The sequence below is a fragment of the Triturus cristatus genome, chromosome 6, assembly GCF_964204655.1.
Source record: "Triturus cristatus chromosome 6, aTriCri1.1, whole genome shotgun sequence".
NCBI lineage: Eukaryota > Metazoa > Chordata > Amphibia > Caudata > Salamandridae > Triturus > Triturus cristatus.
Window position 1 is genome coordinate 1,941,744,869 of NC_140589.1, and position 15,977 is coordinate 1,941,760,845.

General features: G+C 45.7%; 1 protein-coding gene across 1 annotated transcript in view; it reads right to left on the reverse strand.

Annotated features, from left to right (window-relative positions):
- LOC146822548 (NACHT, LRR and PYD domains-containing protein 3-like) overlaps positions 1–15,977 on the reverse strand; it is a 221,077-nt gene that overhangs the window by 118,842 nt on the left and 86,258 nt on the right. The window contains exon 3 of the mRNA XM_085613663.1: positions 3,931–3,975. Within this exon, the coding sequence (XP_085469789.1) occupies positions 3,931–3,975 (45 nt within the window). The remainder of the gene's footprint in view (positions 1–3,930; positions 3,976–15,977) is intronic.

Genomic DNA, 15,977 nt, shown 5'->3' on the forward strand with positions numbered 1-15,977 from the left:
TTTACCCATGGTATCAAAGAAACCACAGGGCTCCACGGATATCATATGGTTGACAAATTAGACTCCCCTCAACAGGACGGTTCATAAAAGTTCACTTACTTCCAGACCAGGTCCAGCTGCATACAGTGGCGCTTACAGGAGGCAAAGACGGGAAATTGCCCCAAATAATTGGGCCAAGAGGGAAGGCTCAGACCAGCCTAGGCCAGCCGCGGACAGGCCCGGTCTTTGTCCGGTCTTCACCTGGGCCACGCCCAGGCGCGACCTGTGTGCGTCCCGTGCAGCGGGTGACCGGAGCTGACTATCAGCACCGCCTGGTACGGGAAGTTTGGCAGTGGCCCTCCTCTGCCGCTAGCACTGCTGGGGCTTGTAGTCCTTCTTGCCCCTCGACCTCCGGTACAGTGTAGGGTATGTATTTATAAGGGGTCTTCAGGGGTTTTATGGGTTAGTAAGGGCATTTTAGGAGTCAGGACTGGGTAGGATAAGAGGTAGGGCAAGATATTTAGGGTTAAGGGATAGGTGAGGTATGAGGTAAATAAGGGTTTTTAGATATCAGGTATGGGTAGAGGATTGGAGTAGTCAGGGATTTTTTGTTTCACAAATTTTTGATAGAGGTGCAATGGGGCGTTAACTGTTCACCCACAATGTTAGCAGCAAGATGATCGGGTAATAGGGAATAAGGGTAGGAAGTGTATTAATTATAGGGTGTGTTTTGGGGAATTTGGGTATGTATTTCTTTTTAAGTCAGAGTATTAATTTTCAGGATACTGAACTTTTTATTTATAATTTTACATGAGTTTTATATCTGCATGCACAGTGTTAGGATCGGGATGTTGGGGCTCTAGGGAATAAGGGGGTAAAGTAGGGTGTTTATTATTTTATGGTGTGTTATCAGTTGTTTTAGGGGTTGTGAGTATTTCTTTATTAGGATTTTGTATTTTTGTCTACAATTTTGTTGATAACTGTACATGCAGAGTGCTAGAAGTGGAACATTAAGGTTACTTGGGGAATAGTGCTGAGTGTATTATTTTTAGATTGTTTATTTTTTGGGGGTGTGGTTATTTATTTTTATGGATGTACACTAAAATAGCTTGATATATATTTTTTAAAGTAACAAATGAATACAGACAGAATATAATTTTCAAAATTTGGATTTATTAAAATCATATAAACCACTGTATTTTGTAAATTATTGTTATTAATATACAAAATATAACTTTAAAACATTGTTCTATAATTTTGTAAACATTATTTACTTTGTATAAGTATTTATTTTAAATATTTACATTATTTTTTTCTCTCAAATTCCCATCCATTTCTACGGGTGAAGTAGTCATTTTCATTTTTAACTGCAGCCATTATTTTTTACATCTTCATGTTCCTTCTGTTTCCTTCTACGGTAAGTGAAGGTTTACGGTCAATCACTGAAGGGCGCTGCAGTTCCGTACATGTAAGAACTTTTTTTACTCAATATTATTAAGTGTGCATTTATTGCATGGAGAATGTAAGGTAGATTAGATCGTAAAAATAATGCATATTTTGTGTTATATTGCTGGTATTTTCCTAACATTTGTCCTACGGAGCTTACCAGAGAACCTGCTTAGCCGACCATGTTTTTTGTTTCCTTTTTTTACAATTCCTTTTTTTAATTTAAATTAGTTGGTATTGGAGAATATAACCATTTCTTTTTTAAGAGTGCATATATATCTCTATAATTTCATTTTTTTCCTTTTTCATGTGGGTTTTTGTATATCAACATGAATTGGCGCTGTGTTCAGGTGTAAGTGGGGTGTGAGGTTTTAAACGTGTCCATATTTTTCTCCTAACACCTTTATTTTTTTTAACACAGTTATTTTCGAAACAATGTTTTTTTTGCGGTTTCGAGTTAGATGGTGCTTCACAAGACGTGCTTTTTTCACTTCAGAGAGGGAAAATTTGCTCGTACCCACATTGGATAGTATTTCCTTCCTGAACAGTTCAGAGGTGTTCAGAATATCGAACCCTGTCAATCTCTGCTCTGTGCTTCCTTCCACATAGTCTCATTGCCAAAGGCATCCCTGTCAACATGTATCTATTCCAATCCAAAAACATAAAACATACTGTATTGGTAATGCCCAAGGCACCCACTTGAATTCTTAACATCCCTAAAGAACTATTTCCACGTCACGGCCATTTCAACCAACTGCATCCTCAGACCTGGAGGATTCAGCGTTTGTATAGACTTTGTTAGCTCAAACCCAGCCTCCACATCAATCAGCATCATCAACATACACAAACCCAGCCTTCACATCCTTTAGCAACATTGATATACACAAACCCAGCCTCCACATCCTACACCATCATCAACATGGACAAATCCAGACTCCACATCCATCAGCATCATCAACATGGACAAACCCAACCTCCACATCCATCAGCATCATCAACATGCACAAACCCAGCCTCCACATCCATCAGCATCATCAACATGTACAAACCCATCCTCCACATCCATCAGCATCATCGACATGGACAAACCCAGCCTCCACATCCATCAGCAACATTGATATACACAAACCCACCCTCCACATCCTACAGCATCATCGTCATGGACAAACCCAGTCTCCACATCCTTCAGCATCATCGACATGCACAAACCCAGTCCCCACATCCTTCAGCATCATCGACATGCACAAACCCAGCCTCCACATCCATCAGCATCATTGACATGTACAAACCCACCTCCACATCCTACAGCATTATCGTCATGCACAAACCCAGCCTCCACATCCATCAGCATCATCAACATCGACAAACCGAACCTCTACATCCATCAGCATCATCAACATGCACAAACCCAGCCTCCACATCCATCAGCATCATCAACATGCTCAAACCCAGCCTCCACATCCATCAGCATCATCAACATGCTCAAACCCAGCCTCCACATCCATCAGCATCATCAACATGCTCAAACCCAGCCTTCACATCCTTCAGCATCATCATGCTCAAACCCAGCCTTCACATCCTTCAGCGTCATCTACATGGACAAACCCAGGCTTCACATCCTTCAGCATCTTCAACATCGACAAACCCAGCCTCCACATCCATCAGCATCATCAACATGTACAAACCCATCCTCCACATCCATCAGCATCATCAACATGTACAAACCCATCCTCCACATCCATCAGCATCATCAACATGTACAAACCCAGCCTCCACATCCATCAGCATCATCAACATCAACAAACCCAACCTCTACATCCTTCAGCATCATCGACATGTACAAACCCAGCCTCCACATCCATCAGCATCATCAACATGTACAAACCCAGCCTCCACATCCATCAGCATCATCAACATGTACAAACCCAGCCTCCACATCCATCAGCATCATCAACATGTACAAACCCAGCCTCCACATCCATCAGCATCATCATGTACAAACCCAGCCTCCACATCCATCAGCATCATCAACATGTACAAACCCAGCCTCCACATCCATCAGCATCATCATGTACAAACCCATCCTCCACATCCATCAGCATCATCGACATGGACAAACTCAGCCTCCACATCCTACAGCATCATCGTCATGGACAAACCCAGTCTCCACATCCTTCAGCATCATTGACATGCACAAACCCAGTCTCCACATCCTTCAGCATCATCGACATGCACAAACCCAGCCTCCACATCCTTCAACATCATTAACATGTACAGACCCACCCTCCACATCCTACAGCATCATCGTCATGCACAAACCCAGCCTCCACATCCATCAGCATCATCAACATGCACAAATAAAGCCTCCTATCCATAGTAATCACCCATACCATAGGTCACTGCAGCATTTTATGCTCCACTGTGAAGTTGAAATACCATCGCAGTGAGAACTCTCTTCCCTGGGTTCAAAATCCTATTCATCATCTGCGTGGAAGCATCACGTACCTGAAGCAGCTCCTGAAACTTCTCGGGCCTTATAAGGATCCAACACTGAAAATGAAATGACACTTATTAATATCAAGACTATTACAGACAGTAATCCAATAACAGCGAACATTTTAATGTGATTTTATGAATCATTTTTAGGTCGCCGTAATGTGGGATGTTAAGTAGCCACCAAACTCTTAGTCATAATGTACAGGAACGGTTTATTTACGTAGCAGGGATTATTACTGAGATATTGATTATGATGAGGTCAGGGCTTTGTCAATTAATTGAACATGGTAGGTGGTGGGGGTTGGGCTCTTAAGCAACAAAAACCCATTGGCCAATCAAGATCCTCCCTCCTGTGAGTGAGGGCAAGGCCATCAGCCATCAAACCGATACCATATCAATGCCAGGATATAGGAAATGGCAGAGAAAGGCGTACTTGATCACTGTGGAACAGATGCTGGACATGCAGCTGAGTTACAACCGGCTATAACCACTCATCAGCTAAAAGCAATCATCAGGGCTGCAGGAGATGACCAGCTGTCATATGATCACAAGAGGGCTGTGATTTCCACATTATAATGGTGGGGACGCCATCCACTGAACATGTGGCTCCCTTTCTGGTTTAGCAATAAGGAACCTCTAGGTTCTGATGGCTGAATCTCAGGTGACTCTACTATCATAACCCGTTTGACCTGTGGCCGTCAGCTGCTGGACGGCTAGGTTGCAGTTGCCGCACCCTATTGAAAGCCGATTCATAGGAGAGCTTTGCTCACTACAGGCTTTCCAGAAGAGTTTGTACCAGAACTGATGTTGAGCTTTCCTGAATGATACATAATCCCAGGTGGTGAAGAGTGGAGACTGCTATTAGGAAGTGCTGATGTGCACCAACAGCAAAATCCTCAGACTGCAGGAGTCTCCAGAGTGGGTTTCCTGTGCCTCTTGCACTACCTCCTTGTAGCAGGCACCTGGGCTATTCTTCCAGGCTCCAGGTCCTTCTGACTACCTTCCCGGGCAGCCATAGGGCATGTGGTCAGGCACACCAACACACTCAATCCAAACATCTCCAGGTGTGACCTGAGCGCCACCTCATTCCAGAGGTCATTGCCAAGCAAACAATCCACAGGCATGGATGGGCAAACAGCTACCCTAAAAAAATCTGAGACTATTCTGCCAACTTGCAGAACCCATTTACTGGATTACATTAGTGTGTGAAACATTGGAGCATATTTACAAGCTCCTATAGCCACCACAGAGTCACTTTTTTGCACGTTATGGTGGCGTAAGGGGCTTCGCCTTATTTACAAGGCAGCGTTAAGCCACTTGTAAATAAGGCACCCTCTCACGCCACAGTTAGTGTGACAGGGGAGGGAGGGCAATTGGTGTTGTGGTGGGCGTTCCATAAATATGAGGCAGCACCAAAATTAAGACCAGGGAAAACAAGGTCTTAAACAGGCGCAGCGAGGAGAAAGGTTTCATTTCTCCTTGTTTTTGCCGTTTCTATGTGTGCTGCATTGCGCAGCGCACATAGAAACAGCAAAAGGCCAGTGGTTGTTTAAGTGCAGGAAGGTGACCTTTCTTGCACATAAACAATCAAATAAAAAAAAATGCTGCTTTGCAACTCCTATGTGCGCTGCATTAAGCAGCACATAGAAGTTTCAAAATGCCATTTCAGATTGTTTATGTGCAGGAAGGGACACCTTCCTGCACATACACAATCTTCCCCTACAACGCAGGCCCCCTTGCACTATGGTGCAAGGGTGTCTGCGTTGGCGCTAGGCAGCTAAAATGCCAGTGCAGGGGAAAACGCAGAGCAGCGCCGTATTCTTGTAAATATGGTGCAGCCCTGCATTTTTAAAGTGACCGAGCGTGGCATTGTCCTTCTTGGCTTAACGCCACTCTTCGCCCCTTTCCTGTAAATATGCCCCATAGTTAACTAATGGATTCCTTTAACGGCTTCTCTTTCGTCACTATCGGCGTGCAACATTGCATCTTTTGCACACTCCAGTTTTACCCTTCTTAATCAGGGGCTTCTATCTGCGCCATGATTGGTTTAAAAAGAATTGACGCGCTTGTGGTTTATCCCGCGTTTCAATATAAACCTCTGTTTTTTCTAAAACACTGTTTTCTTTCTGAAACATTCCAGTGCGTCTGTTTTCAATCATACATAGCCGGTGTGCTTTGAAGGGACATATCTGAGTCCTCGTTCAAGTATTGATTCCTTATCTTTAGTTAGAACTTTCGATGACACATTGACAATTGAAGTCTCCTTCAGTTTTTAGGTCGGGCTAGACAGCGCAGCTGTCTCTTCGAGGCCTGCTGTAATCAGTTTGTGTGCATGAAGTCCATCCTTTTTTGCAATTGCTTTCGATTTGTCTATGTCAGTGTCCTTTAAAAACCCTTGCTTGCTAGTGGTCTGTCCTGCCTCTTTGTCCCTCCTATCGCTCTTTTGTTCCTCCCTAGGAGCAGGGACTTAGCACTGTCTCATTCCGCTATGGTTCTTTATCTGTTCTCTGGGGGACTCTTTTTTTTTCTTGGTTTCCTGCTCTGTTACTGTTTGTTTGTGTTCAGCTTCAGTGCCCTAGCTTCTTATATTTAAATATAGCATTCTTCCTCCCACCCCTCTTAACACCACAGTTGTGTTACGGCTGCCTCCCCTGCCCTGCCTCCCCTGCGTTGCTTGTTAATAATTGTCGACATTATCTATGAGCACTGAGCCCCTTTCAGGAGCTGGTTTCATTTTCCTTGTTGTTTATTTCCTGGCTCCTCGTCCCACTCTCTCTGCTCCCCCTCCCCCTCCCCCTCCCCCTCAGTCAGCAGGCTCCAGGCTGACCTGCCTCACAGCAGAGCAGTGGAGCCAGACGGACGCTTCAGAGCTGGGGCACTGTCCTCTGTAGGTTCTTTGTATTGTATGTATCTTCTGGCGGGCAGGCTTTTCTATCAGCGCGGTGCCCTTTCACGAGCACGCGCTGGATTTGCTTCCCCTCTGGTGTCTCTTCCCGCGCTCCTCCACCCCGCTCTCTCTGCTGTCCCTCCCTCCCCCTCCCTTCCAATCAGTCATGGGGCTCTCCCAGGTTCAAAGCTGGTTTCTTTTCACTTCCATTCCCACAGGGAAGCAGCGGCCTGCTTGGTGCTCTGCAGAGGTTACTTTTTCAAAGCCGCTGCAAGTAGAAAGGACTTGAAGTCTTCCCTAAGTAAAGCGTGTACCCGTTGCACAGCACTACATTTCTTTCCCCATCTATGCCGTAGTCACAGGCTTGCGTGCAGAGATGGTTTTCATTAATCATTCATTCATCTGTCTGTTTCTGAACTTCGCGTTTGCCACTGTTATGAAGCAGGGCATGTACTTGAGTAGTTTACAGCGTCTAAAGTGTTCTTTGATATTTTTCTATTTGTTTTTCCTGCCCATGTTTGCAGTTGTTTTCCAACTTTTCCTCTTATCCTCTATAATCAATCTTGATATAGCACATAATGCCAAAACTAAGGAAAATTCTAGCCACGTCAATTGACATGGGCACTAGTTTTTGTTTACAACAAATCAATCTCGTAGAGAAATGCCTGTTTCTATTCCTTTGTTTGTAAACCGAGATTGGTGCTGTTTTTTCCCCCGGCACAGGGAACGTTGATTTATTGAAATCTGCGACTTGTTGATTGCTGTTAGTATTTCTGATTTTCAAATATAAGGAATGTTTAACAACAACAAAAATAAACCACCACGCAAGCTAATATTAAGCCATCACTTCTGAAGCGCAATCCTCCCTCCCCAGGGAATTTTGGAAATTCCAGATTGTAAAAAAATGACATTATATAATATCGTTTTTCAATTGCTCTTCTTTGAAGTTTGTTAATATACAAAATGAAGACAATATTCCGAGACATTTGCCAGTTCCGATGCGTCACTCAATCATGCACCTTTTCGACATTAAGGGAGCACATATAGGACCGTTTCTAGAAGTGAACGTTACATTTGTCTTTTTGAAACACGTTCCGTGGTCCTTTAAGCCCTTGCATGCTTATGACGAGGCCAGCTCGTCATGAGGCACAGTGGAGCTGTGCTCATGACGAGCTGGGCTCGTCATAACGGCTGTGCTCCGCCCACGCGCAATTGATTCCCCGCCTGTGCGGGAGAATCAATCAGTGGGCGGAGTCGTGACGAGCCCAGCTCGTCACGAGCACAGCTCCACTGTGCCTCATGACGAGCTGGGCTGGTCACGAGCACCGTGGCGCCGCGCGCCCCCCGCACCATGGGAGAATTATCCCCACGACGAAAGGGTTAAGGAAAACAGGCTGCTTTAAAAAAAAGACAAAAAAGATGCTATATTTATAAGAAAACCCAGACATGGTGGTCTGCAGACCCCAGCAGGCCAGAATCTCTTTGTTATTGCTCATTCCTAATGGGTCGCAAATTGCTACCTGCCTCACGAATATTGATGAGGCAGGTCAATGGCGTCTAATTGGGAATCGTTAATGTGTCTGAGTCACACTCGTACATTTCTTTGTGCGAGTCTAATTGGCCCTTTATGTGTGGTGGTTTGGGTGCACTGTGGTCACGGTAAACTGGGCACTTTACTGTGAGGTGTCACTGACCAGATTGTGTACAGTATGTATCTTGGTGCCCTTGTCACTGCACCCCATTGTAATTGTTTTTAAAGACGAAAGGGGAGGAGCAAATATCTCCCACTCAGGCTCAGACTGTCAGAAGAAGTCGAGGCAGACGGCCGCAGCCTGTACATTGACCCCATCCCTGTGCGCCCATCCCCGGGAAGCCCCAGGGGATATCCCCCAATGATCAGTCCTTCAGAATAGCCACCCGCCTGGGTCAGGCTCCGATGCCAGCAAGATCATATCCCAGCATGTCATTTGATTTGCCATGCCTGCCTGTCAGCAAAGCCGCTGCAACACATCGTCCTCTGCTTCCACCCAGCCACACAAAGCTGTAAAAATTGCCTCGGCGACTGGTATTATTATTTTTAACATATATTGAATTATGAAACAATCTGTTGATGAGTTCACATCAAAAATAAACAAAGAACGCCACCATGTGATTTCACAAGAGCCGGTGTCAAGAATAACTTCATGGCACGGACCACCAGCAAACACTAGCTTATATTAAGCACTGATCTTCCGGCAACAATTTTGATGTCTAAGCTATTATTTTTATTATACGGCCCTGTTTTATATTGGTTGTTATCACAAGGATCTTAATTATGGAAATTGTTTACTACATAATTGTTTTTAACACTATGATCTGCACTCTGAAATACGTTTCTAGTTGAATTATTTTAACTGTGAATTGTTATTGCAATTGCCAACATTTGTAAAACCCACCACCGCAGAATGTGAGCATCGCAGAGACCTGGCACAGCCCCCTGCACCTCTAATCCATGTACCTATGCCGGAGGAACCTTGTTAGGAAAGGCATTAGTGAAGCACCCTGACTGGTAGGTGCTCCCCATTAAGCTCACAGGATACTGCCTGCTTGGGCAGCAGCACAAAGGGTGTGAGGACTGCTCCTCCCCTGGTTTATGGCCGCTGCACTGCATGCGAGCACAGCCTTGATGAAGCTCACAGGATACTGCCTGCTTGGGCAGCAGCACAAAGGGTGTGAGGACTGCTCCTCCCCTGGTTTATGGCCGCTGCACTGCATGCGAGCACAGCCTTGATGAAGCTCACAGGATACTGCCTGCTTGGGCAGCGGTACAAAGGGTGTGAGGACTGCTCCTCCCCTCCTGGTTTATGGCCGCTGCACTGCATGCGAGCACAGTCTTGATGAAGCTCGCAGGATACTGCCTGCTTGGGCAGCAGTACAAAGGGTGTGAGGACTGCTCCTCCCCTGGTTTATGGCCGCTGCACTGCATGCGAGCACAGTCTTGATGAAGCTCACAGGATACTGCCTGCTTGGGCAGCAGTACAAAGGGTGTAAGGACTGCTCCTCCCCTGGTTTATGGCCGCTGCACTGCATGTGAGCACAGCCTTGATGAAGCTCACAGGATACTGCCTGCTTGGGCAGCGGTACAAAGGGTGTGAGGACTGCTCCTCCCCTGGTTTATGGCAGCTGCACTGCATGCAAGCACAGTCTTGTGTAGTGAGGATACGGTTCTGCCTGCACACATTGATAGGTTAGCATAAGTTAGTTGCTCAGACGCCACTACAGGTCTCTGTTTTTCTAAAGAGGAACTGCTTGATTTCCTTCACAAGAGAACGGCCTGTTTTTCCCATCTCAAGACTCGCACTTCGACCTCAAGTCTGCACAAAGAGTTCAAGGTTAAATAACAATGTATGCTGTCGATGCAGGTTGATCGGCCCGTGTTAGAGACAGCAAGCACACAGCTGCTCACTTCTGAACTGCGGTGCTTTTAATATTGCATTGCATGCATGACACGAGCACTTGGAAGACACCTTTCCATCGACAAAGAGCTGTGCTGATCTGGGATGTGATTCACTTCCCCTGATCTTGGAGGTATGGGGCTCCTAGAGATCTTCTATTATTATAATACCTAGCTCCTAGCAAGGGAGGGTGGTGCACAAGGCACTACAGACCTGGTTCCACTATCATTATAACATGATTTCTCCCTTTGTATTTTATGGAACTGTAACAATGCTGGTTATATTGATTTTCTGCATCTTTTTACTTATGTTGGCACAGATACTGCATCTTAGAGCCCGTAGTTAAACATTTTAAAGTATACAGTGTCTCCGATTACTCACGTTGTGGACTTCTATGAGAATAAAAATGAAAGAGGTCTTGATTCCCACTATCCCTGAGAGTTAACTAAGTCGCTTGTTCTGGGTTGTCTAATCATTGGTAGCTTCGCTGTAGCACGGAGAACGAATGAGACACTGATGCTAGTCGGATAGGGGTTCTGGGCACTGAGGTGGGTTTTTGGTACACCACAATACACCGAGGTCCTGGTTTCCTGCGCATTGTTCTGTGCATGATCAGAATCCCCGCAACACTTAAAGAAGCTCATCAAAGTAAATGCATTCCTAAAGTTTGCGGTGCATTTTACCTTCTGCGCTGCACCGGATCTCTCTGGGCTCGCAGCAGTAAATTAAGGATGGCTTCTCAAAGGCACTTCTACACAGCTCATGTTTACAGTGTGCAGGGTTCAATGTGGCACTCGAGGCCTCCCAGTGCACGCCTTAACACCCTTCAAAACCATATGCAGGACCGTAATAAGGCGAGGGCAGAAGAGGCATTACGCCACAGCCCCCACTCCCCCTTTTTAGGGCCCACTCCCCTTACGGCAGAATTAATTTATAGATTTTTTTTTAAAGCCTTCCTGTCCATTAATGATGAGGCAGCTAAACATGTGCAGACCACTAGAAGCACCAGGTGCTGGAGGTGCTCTGTTTACTGGATGATACATTTTTTTAAACTTTCAAACAAGTACTCAGGGCACCGGGAATAAACTGAAGAAGAACTACGCAGAGCCTGCATTCATTTTTTTTTTACCCAAGCTCCTCGTAAACTATTGACAGGCCTGCAAATAAGGAAGCTTCATTGAGGCTCCCCTCTGATTTTACACACATTGGTAGATTATAACAAGCATTTGCAATGCAATAGGTCTTGCATTACAGAAAGTGAAAGTATGAGCTATTGGTGTTGCAAATAATAATGCAACACCAATAGCTCAAACTTTCTGCAATGCGAGACCTAGTGCATTGCCAATGCTTGTTGTAAATTTGGTGTCTCACAGGCATTTCCCATTACTGATTTTTGCGTCATTCACTGCTTTTCTGTTGGCCTCTGGCTAAAAAAGACCTCAGTCTGTGTGTTTTGGTTTGAGGATTCTTCTCTGGGGTTTGTCACTTCAAAGCATACAGACTATGTACGATTGAAAACAGAAACATTGACGTTTTTCAGAAAGATCAGGCTCAAAGCATACTTCTCAAATAACTCAGTAGAGACCTAAAGCTGACGTAGCACGACTCGAGGAGGAGCCGCAGGAGTTGGCGCTGTAGGATTTGCTGAGCCGTGGGAGCTCTGGCTTGGCGCCACGCTCGCTCGCCCCATATCTTTTCTTGCTTGCCAACCTTGCACCAAGCCCGCGGCACCCCACCGAGCCCGCAGTTGATTCAACCCGCGAGTGTGGCCGCTGTCAGACGGCGGCCGCTGAGAGTGTGTCCCAGGCAGAGGTGGCCCAGGTAGCACCGGGAGCGTCCTGCGTCCACCTGTAGAGCCCCACTTGGCCTGGGCTTCGACATTGCTGCCACTGTTGCTGCCATTACTCTCCCCCGTTCTGCCTAACCTCCCTCATCCCTACCGTCCTCAGCTCGGAGGTTCTGGGGCTCAATCCGGCAGTAACCCTCACCGCCAGCAGCTCACACCATCAAAGGTGCATCCAGCTAATAACGGCTATTAGCAGAATCACACTAACCCGCGATGACGTCAGGGAGAGTCAGGAAGGAACCAGCTATAAACTATAAAAAAACTTAGGATGGAGCCCACCCTTGAAACCATGGATACGGCGGCAGCCTCATCACAGCCAGACTCAACTCAACCTAGCGCATCACTGGGATGTGGGAAGCAACCCTTAGAGCAGTCCATGACCCCCGCAGCACATCTGCTGTGCAAATAAGGGGGTGTCATCATCACCGTTATGTAATGTTATGTTATGTTATGTTAGGGAAATTTCTAAAGCGCACGACCCACCTTGGGGCATCTCGGCGCTGAGCCTAGCAGAAGACCGAGGAGGAAAAGAAAGACGGGACGGGAGAGCGAATTACCAGTGATCAGAACAGAAAGGTTTTCAGTGTTCAGTTCAGTTTTAATTCTCACAATCAAAAACAAGGAGTAACTGTACCCACAGTAACCACAGCAAAAAGGGCGACTTTGAGGGTCTATTTCAAAAATACTGCTACACGAAAAGTGAGATTAAACAGCCACAAAGAAATGTCGGATACCATCCAGACAAGCCCGATATCAGACCTGGCTCAAATACGCGTACAGGTCATGGTCCACGATGGATTCAGTGGACTAGGACATAGCCCACCTCTGGACGTCACCCCAGAAAATGACGAACACGCCTTAATAAAAGTCGCCGAGGCAAGTTTATCATCGCAGGGATCCGAGGAAATTCTTCACGACCTGCTAACCTCACACTCACATAACGTGCATGTTTCTCCCTCAATGACTGTTAGACTTGGCATCATTGGCGTGGGTCTTCCTTCCCCTCTCCTCTTCCTATTTTGTTATGTTGGCCGGATTTAGATGCTCTGGGCGCCGTGCCACTGCTAATCAGTGCCACAGCGCGAATGCTCCCGTGTAAATATGACTGTATGACTTAGGATAACCATAATGCCTGGATCTGTGTAGCATGTCCAATAGCGAGTTACCCTCCATTTCACTGTTGCTACTGCGACACGATCCGTTCTCATAGGCCAGACTGGGCCGGTTGAGGATTACTTTCTATCATCCTATCTGGCTCCAGGAACCTGATGGGAATTGGGAACTTCGAATTTGATATGTTTGTGCTCAGGACATTGAGAGACACCTTTTATTAGGGACCGTTTATATATCCCAAGTTTAGAAATTCCTCTTCTGAAAACGCGGTAGTTTCTTGCCTAAGCTTTACTGTAGGCTTTGCGAGTATGTGAATTGGCCGTCTGGTTTTGGAGCATCAGAGCCAGCTGGGTCAGACCTGGCTGGAGAGAGAGATCGGTATTCAGAGCATGGGGAGGGGTGACTCTTTGATCCGAGCAGGGCCATGCCTAGCAAGGTGAATGATGGCTCCACCTCCCACTGGGCGTCTGATAGCAGTCCCTCTCATTCTGAAAGGGCAGGATGTCGCCTCATAAACCAAGTGCTCCCCGACCCCACCGAACTGGTTCTGACTGGAGTCAGTGATTTGCGACCTTAGAGAACTTTTAGGTATAAAATGCTGCGCTGGAACTTTGTCCAAGTGTGTTCCTTCTGGATGTGAAGACGAAAGGACTTTGAAACTTTCACCAAGCTTGCCAAAGAAACTACCCAAGGGCCTGACTCAAGAGCGCCTCCTGCAGAAGTCTCAGGGACATTAGACTTCATCCTGTCAGCCGTCGGAATTACTGTGCGAGGAATTCTGCTTGCAGGCGAGGCCTCCATCGAGTAATCCGGAGCCTCTAGTTCTACTGTGAGGACCGCGGACTGGGCACCTTTGAAACTTTCGCTGGATCTGTGTGGGCCGCTGCAGCTAAGATAGAGCTACCGCCGCTGAGAGCCTGCCTGAATCTGAATCTGAACCCTTGAACCTTTCGCTGGATCCGTGTGGGCCGCTGCAGCTAAGAGAGAGCTCCCGTCGCAGACAGCCCGTCTGAATCTGAACCCTTGAACATTTTGCTGGATCCGTGTGGGCAGCTGCAGCTAAAAGAGCGATGCCTCCTCTGAGAGCCCGCCTGAATCTGAACATTTGAACCTGCCGCTGAATCTGTGTGGACCGCTGCAGTTAAGAGAGAGCTGTAGGCGTTGAGTGCCCCCTGTTGTGCCAGCCTGGTCGAGATCATCCTTTGTCCGGTGGGCCACCGCAGCTAAGAGAGAGCTGCCGACCGCGCCCATGCCAACGTTTGCATCATCTTGGTTCGTCCAGTGGGCCGCTGCAGCTAAGAGAGAGCTGCTGCTGAGTGCCGCACCCTTTGCCACTTTGCACCATCGCGATTTGTCCTGTGGGCTGCGGGAGCTAAGAGAGAGCTGGTGCCACTGAGTGCCTGCACCCTTGTCAACTTTGTATCATTGGGATTTGTCCTGTGGGCCACCGTAGCTAAGAGAGAGCTGCTGCCGCTGTGTGCCCGCACCTTGTTCATCCTTGTCGAGGATTGTTGCTATCGTCTCGGTGGCCGCCGCAGCTAAGAGAGAGCTAAGAGAGAGCTGCTGCCGCTGTGAGTCCACCACGGAGCTGCACCACCCGTGTGCTGCTGCCGCTGAGAGCCCGCCTGTCCCCAAGTGCCCAAATCATTGTGGGTGCACGCTATGGACCTCTGCAGCCCAGACTTGAGGTCGCTGAAAGTCCGCCTGTCATCATCTCTGCTTCTTCGAGAAGCTGCGTGCTGTGTCCCCTTTCCCCGACAGGTATCTGGTGCGCAATGGGTCGCGTAGGCCCTGGCCTTGAACTCAATCAGTGTCACGTTCTAGTGAGTACGTATTTCGAGTTAAACTGTTAGATAAAGATATTATTCTTCTATACCTACCCGAGGGATCTCTGACAAAATTTCGAAAGTCAGAAATTCGACGTACAAAAATATCGCAACAAAAATATCGATGTCAAGAATATCGACATCCTATCTACAACATGGTAAGTACAAAAATATCGAAAATAAAATATCGCTGTCAAAAATATCGTTTTTAAAAATATCGGTTTTTTTTGGCTACAAAAAATATGTAAAATAAACCTAATAATACTTATAAATAAAATAAACATAATTAAATATATTTCATAATGTTAAAAAATTATAATTAATCAATATAATTTAATAAAACAATTATTAAACATATACATATAATATTATATATATATATACTTAATAATGTTTTTATAATTATTTTAATAAATAATAAATTATTTACAAATATTAAAAATTGCAAAAACATTACACACATAAAACAATAACATAAATAAAAATTAAATAATTATATATAACACATTAAAAAATTACATTTAATTTAAATATTGTTAAAATTAATTATATACTACATTAGCCATAATAATAAATAAAATATTAAATAGCAGAGACAATAAAACTACTACTCCAGCTCCAAAAAACAACAGCAAAAATTTTTGTGTATAGCGGAGGGCTACAAATTACTATATCCACTCCATATAGTGTAACAGTAGGGAAAGTGTTGGATAACGTAGAGGTATAAATTATTATTCCGACTCCAGGGAGTGCAACAGTAAGGAAACTGTTGGATAGCGTAGGGGTAAAAATAACTATTCCAACTCCAAAGAGTGCAACAGTAGGGAAAGTGTTGGATGGCGTAGGGGTAAAAATTAGTATTCCCACTCCAGACAGTGCAACCGTAGGGAAAATGTTGGATGGCGTAGGGGGTAAAAATTACAATTCCCACTCCATACAGTGCAACAGTA